General features: G+C 44.0%; 1 protein-coding gene across 1 annotated transcript; it reads right to left on the bottom strand.

Annotated features, from left to right (window-relative positions):
* Positions 1-499: 499 nt before the first annotated feature.
* Positions 500-3,148, bottom strand: PSMG4 (proteasome assembly chaperone 4). The gene is made up of 3 exons (XM_020789842.3): positions 2,851-3,148; positions 1,389-1,464; positions 500-725 (listed from the first exon to the last, which is right to left on the bottom strand). Exons 1-3 carry the CDS (start codon positions 3,067-3,069, stop codon positions 604-606), a joined length of 417 nt encoding a protein of 138 aa, XP_020645501.3. The 5' UTR covers positions 3,070-3,148; the 3' UTR covers positions 500-603.
* Positions 3,149-6,000: the final 2,852 nt, after the last annotated feature.

Raw genomic sequence — 6,000 nt, 5'->3', positions numbered from 1 at the left:
CCTTTACCTTTTTATGGGGTTTTTAGTCCTGCATACCGACGAATCTGGATAGCGACGATTTTTTCAGAACGGATTATCCTCGCTATGCGGGGCACCACTGTACATGGAAAAATGCGGTAATAGCCATATGTACAATGTTCAGGAGATCCTGCAGGTGGCAATCTTAACCAAACAATGCTCCTTTTTTGTTCTAAAAATACCCTCTCCACTTGACATGGCCTGCTTTGTGGTTAAGACTTTTTATTGTGAAATTGCCCTGCCTCATTCACAAAATGGGGGAGGGGATGGAGAGATTGTATTCTTTCACTCGCAACTTATTTTTCCATTCTGTCTTTTTAATTAGAAGATAATCCATTAAAAAAAGAAAAAAACAATGACATAATGTCCAAGAACGTTGAGCCACTCTGAAACACCTCTTATGCCCATTTCACACACATGAATTATACTAAAATGAATGCTGCTATCCAAATAATGTCCAAAAATTAAAGGAAAAAAACAGTAAGATCTTGGCCTTTTAATGCGAAATATATATCTATATACACATGTATGTACAAAAAGAATCATATAGAAACAAAAAGGCAATTACATTACAATGATACCAAGCTAAAATTTGTCTGGAAAAGCTGCCATTTCTTCCTTGATGCGATTTTCAACAAGCAGAATGAAGCTATTGTCTGTATTTTGAATGTTATAACTGACAAAAATCTGTTTCTTAGTCTTGCTGGCTGGAAGATAAAACAGAGGACCATCAATATTCTAGGGCAGAAAAAAGGCAGTTAAACAGGCAACCTGTAGCACTAACAGAAAAACCAGTACTGGGCCCAAAAAGCTATCACAGTGAGCAGAAATTAGTCTGAGAGTCAGCCAGCAGGGGAAGGGCAGGCACCTACTCTGTCAGCATCTGGGGAAATTCAGTGAGTTAGGTCTCTGGCTACAGAGCCAGAGGTTGGGAGCTGGATTCCCCTTGGTGCCTCCCAAGGATAGAGCCAGCCTGTGTAGCTTTGAGCAAGCTGCACTGTCCCAGGAGACCCCAGTGGAAGGCACTGGTAACACTTCTAAATACTTAGAAAATCCTGGAAGGGGTCATTATATGTTGGAATTGATTTGATGACACACAGTTATTTTATCTGTATAATGCTCTAGACATGGATTTTTTTTTTCAGTCTTCAGGATTGAAATAAAAAGTTTTAAAGAAAATCTCTTTTTCCAGAGTTCTTTCCATCTGGATGTACTAAAAGCAGGGGTGGGCAAAAGGCAGCCTTCCAGATCTTGATAGATGCCGATTCCCATCAGAGCCAGCCAACGGTGAGGCATGGTGGGAGTTGCAGTTCAGCATCTGAAGGGCTGTGTCCCCACACATAACATTTAAAAGATGTATGTGCACATACCTAATCTTTGGGCTAAAGAACTGGAGGTACTATCAGAGGCATCACCAAACAGTAAGGTAGATGCTGGAATGGAGTCCTGGAAACAAAGCAAAGGTTCAGTTAGTACTTTCTGCCCCTGTCTCCTGGGATATAATTATGTTATTATATATGCATACCTTGCTCCCCAAAGAGGAAGCAATGTTACAACAGGACACTGGACAACAAAATCTTGCTCAGTGCTTTTGCTCCAGCAGCCTAAGCAATTCAGAAGTTACTTTCAATCTCTGAGGAGCAGGTGTTGCCTCAAAACTGTGTGGCCACATTACAGGCATGTAAGCATCACACGATACTGAAATGCCTATGTACTACAACTTAGAGCACACCACAAAGTTGACTCTCCACCCTGTCCACTGCAGTCTACAGCCAAGCCCTATGATGCAATCATATCTGGTCAGGGTCAAAGACTACACAAAGACTTCAGACTCAAGGGTTTACATTGTGCATTTCCTCACATTGTAAAATCCAACCAATGAATAAATCCAGTCAACAAAGCTACCCTGAATCAATTTAAATTGAATTCCTGAGCAAGAAGAAAAATAAATTCCTTAGTCCCTCCCCTCGAGAATCATGGAGGGAAGCTCACACAAGAATGCTATCACCATCCATAGTAAAGAGTTGTCAAATAATGATGACAACATGATGACAGACCTAAAAATAAGGCGCTGAAAAAGTGGGGCTTCCCAGGGCAGAGATTGTCTTAAACTGCCCTTCCTTTAAGCCCAGGACAGATGTTGTTGTCCAACTGCAACTCTCCTGTAATCCTGTCCTACCTGCCAGCTACAGCTAATGGAGACCTCAGACAGTCCAACATATGGAGAGGAGATCAAACATTTAAAAGACATCTCATTAAAAAGCACCACCCCAATTGTTATTGGCCTGAGCCATAGAAATAACTACATCCCTACTCCCCACATTAAAATCAGAGGGTTTTTCTCCCCGATGAGCAGCGACCTGGAGAGGGGGGATTTGCTGTTTGGGTAACAGCCTATCCTCCATATTATCTTACCCAGGCTTCGTGCTCTGAAGAGGACACTCTCCCAAGTCCTCCATACAGAGCACATTGCTATAGTCTCTCGAGACTGAAGGATACCTATGATGATGAGATGCAGATTGGCTTCTGGACTACAACTCCCAGAATCCTTCAGGTAGTACAGCTGCCGGCCGGACTCTTGAGAGTTGCAGTCTAGCAACATAGATCTGCACACCGTGCTGAACTTTTTTTTATCTCTCACACCCACGCCAGCCTCTCTCCTGCGCAGATGGGTCCTCAACGTAGGGACCCACCTGCGCAGGAACCGGGGAAAGGCAACCAGCCCCACCACCATCACCACTACCGCGCCGCCCCTTCTCTCCCCGTGCTCCTCCCCGGGCGCCCGGGGGGCAAGGCCTCCGAGGCCGCCGCGTCGTCGCTGCTGGCACTCACGCGGGGGGTGCACATGGCTACGGCCAGGTTGCTGAGCTCGGGGCCCGCCCCGACCCAAAGGAAGAGGGAGTCCCGCAGGCGCATGGCGTGGAAATGCACCCGCTGCTCGCGGAGGCTGGCGCAGAAATGGTGCAGCGAGATCCTCTCGGACGGAGCCCCGACCCGCGCGGCGGCGGCGGCGGCATCCTCTCCCGGCTCCTCCGGCGGCGGCTCCTCCATGACTTGGCAGGATCTGACCGCCGGGCCAAGGGGAGGGGCTGCCGCGAGTAGGCAGGAGCAATGGATCGCCGAGCGCAGCGACAAGCAGGGCCGCTGGACGCCCCCGTTACCGCCCCCCCGGCGGGTCCTTTTTTATTTTTATTTTTTTCACTTTCAGTTGGCGCGAGGCGGGGGACAGGCTCCTCCCAAATCGCGCCCGCCGAGAGATTTCTTTAAAAATGCCTCTTTTGACCTTCTTCCGGCTTCCTTTTTTTTTTTTTTTGCCAGTTTCCAACGGGGTGGGCGACCGGCGTTGCAAAAGCACCGACAAAAAGTGCAATGCACAGGTATTCGGCATAAGACAAGCGTGTCGTCCACGGGCCTCTTTTCTGGCGGGGGAAGGCCCAGCTGGCACACATCCGGCGCACCGCTAAAACACCGCTAATAGATTTTAAAATACAGTAATAAATTTGGGTTAGGCGAGGGGTGTCCCTTCCTCCCCGCCTGCTCCCCACGCGGGCGCCCAGGACATAAACTTGCGTGAACTACAGCTCTTACAAAAGATGCGTGGAGCTGTTTCCTCGATTGAATTAGGAATTTCTTCTGAATCCAAGTTACACCTATTATTGGATAAACGTATGCTTTTATTCTGGGGCGTGAGGGGAGTGGGGGAAGGTTGGAGGAACTATGACGCAAAAAGTACCATTTGTGATCGTTAGCTGAACAATGATCACTAACAGATTTTAATTTTAATTATTTTGCCCTTTTATTTTGCTTTTTTAATTTATTTTAAATGTTGTAAGCCACCCAGCCCAGAGACATTCGGGTAGTGTGGGCGGCCTATAAGTTAAATGAATGAATGAATGAATGAATAAATAAATAAATAAATAAATAAATAAATAAATAAATAAATAAAAGTATTTGGAGCTAATAGGCATCCATCCATGAATAGCTAATTGATACATTTTGAGCAATAAAGAGCCTTTGTTCCTAATCATACCGCAGGAGCCTGCTAGTATTTATTTATTTGATTAGTGATTTCGACCATATTAAAAAGCATACAAATCACACAACATCCAGAGTAAACAGATAAAAAGAGATAAAATACATTTCAATAGTAAAATACAGTATAACAAAGCATGTACATATTTTAATTGAGTGAGTCACCCATGCAGGGAGCCCCTACTTGATCAATGTAGTGAGATCTTATGCCCATCGCCTTAGATATGAATTTTGCTCTATTGTGGACAACTTCCGTATTGGCACTCTGAAGAAAATACGAAAGTCTAAAGTTTATGTTGAGTCCGGGCTAACCCCTAGACTTTCCAAGTCAAAATTAATTGCTAATAAATTTTGACTTGAGAGAGAGTTCAAATGGTTGCTGTTTTATTTAGCTACAGTACATAAAAAAATGTGTCGGACGTCATGCCTCCAAGTGTAGGCAGAAATAACTGTGTGTTGCACAGGAATACTAGGACTTTTATAACATTGGATACACTAGGGAATCGGAGGAGAAATGGATGGTCCATGATACAAAGAAATGGGAGGAGAAATAGAAAAATAGGTGGTCCATGACCTATTGGCAGAAGGGATTGGGTTACAAAGATGCTGCAGGAGTCTCATCAAAACAGGCCATCACCCCACTCTTAAATACTTATTGACATACCAACCACGATCTCTGTATTTTGATGTCATATATAAATATTTGCCATTTTATCTCTCTCTTATGTCTGAGGAACTGGATTTTATCCACAAAAGCTTGCATTAAAATATAAGTCTTTAAGCTGCCACCACGGCTTTGTCTTTTTTAATTTTCTTTTTATATTGTTTTTTCCTGTAATGCTTGCACAAATAGGGCTCCTTCTTCTACAACTACATTTATCTCTGGTGGCTTTACTATTGACACCAGAGCTTGAGGTCTTGACATACTTGACGAAACAATATTTAAGCTGCTCTGGGTGCTGTTACGAGCACAAAGAGTAAAAATGTAATAAATAGAATCATAATAAATAATAGTATATGCAATAGAGCGATCATTTGGAATTACCAGCTTTCCCATCGTCTCCTATTGCAGTTTATTGGTTGGAGTTTTTGATCTTGCACTTCTCAACAGCATGCTTTCCCCAGTGAGTCTCCGCACAAGATTTATTGGCACTGAGTTTAGTTCCAAAACTCAGTGCTACAAAGTGACCTCATTTGGGGGTGTTTCTCTTTTTTCGCTATAGCCTAGTGAGTTCTGGAATACTCAAAAGCTTGCATGTCTTTGAGTCATTTCCATCTGAAAGATGTAGGTGAACAATAGATTTCTAGTTAAACCGGGTGAAATCCTGGCAAAATCCTACTTTAGTCCTATAAAGGGCAGAGCCCTTGAAATATATGGAAAGTTGTTAGTCACATCTAAGCAGGTGATTGCATTGACAAATAATACAGGAATTGCTCCAGTATTGAGAGGATCAATTTTCTATTATTTTCCACTGACTACATGACCTAGAGGTCAATGTGAATCAGGCTGGACCTCTTCTCCCATCCATACTTTTTCTTGCTCTGCTGCTTGGGGCTTCTACTTTTTTGCAAGCAGATGCATCCACATTGGTTCAGGCAGTGTGGATACTGATGTAGGAAAGCAGTGCAGGTGTGTGCAGGGATGCTGGTGGGGAGAGAAGCAAAGAGGAGCTTACAGAGGTGTCAGGTCTGCTTAACCAAGCACCCCTTGTCTCCAAACGCTTTCCGGGGGGGAGGTCTTGGTACTTCTTTGCAGCCGGTGCCAGTCCCCAGAAGGTCAATGCAGATTTTCCTTCTGTCTAATCACACCTCACTTAAACCCCATTGATTAAGATCCAAATTAAGTAGGACTAAGGGCATGATCACACAAAGCAAATGTTTTTACTTATTGCCTAGTTAGATTGCTGCTTAAGTTTGTGATCACATGTTGCACAGACATGATTGAAACAT

Source organism: Pogona vitticeps, chromosome 4, assembly GCF_051106095.1.
Source record: "Pogona vitticeps strain Pit_001003342236 chromosome 4, PviZW2.1, whole genome shotgun sequence".
Lineage (NCBI taxonomy): Eukaryota > Metazoa > Chordata > Lepidosauria > Squamata > Agamidae > Pogona > Pogona vitticeps.
This window is presented reverse-complemented; position numbering and strand designations above follow the sequence as displayed.

Coding starts and splice junctions, on each gene's coding strand:
- PSMG4 (XM_020789842.3), bottom strand. CDS start 3,069: ATGGAGGAGCCGCCGCCGGAGGAGCCGGGAGAGGATGCCGCCGCCGCC. Junction 1,465..2,850: donor TAGCCATGTGCACCCCCCGC/GTGAGTGCCAGC, acceptor CTTTGTTTCCAG/GACTCCATTCCAGCATCTAC. Junction 726..1,388: donor TTCTTTAGCCCAAAGATTAG/GTATGTGCACAT, acceptor TTTATCTTCCAG/CCAGCAAGACTAAGAAACAG.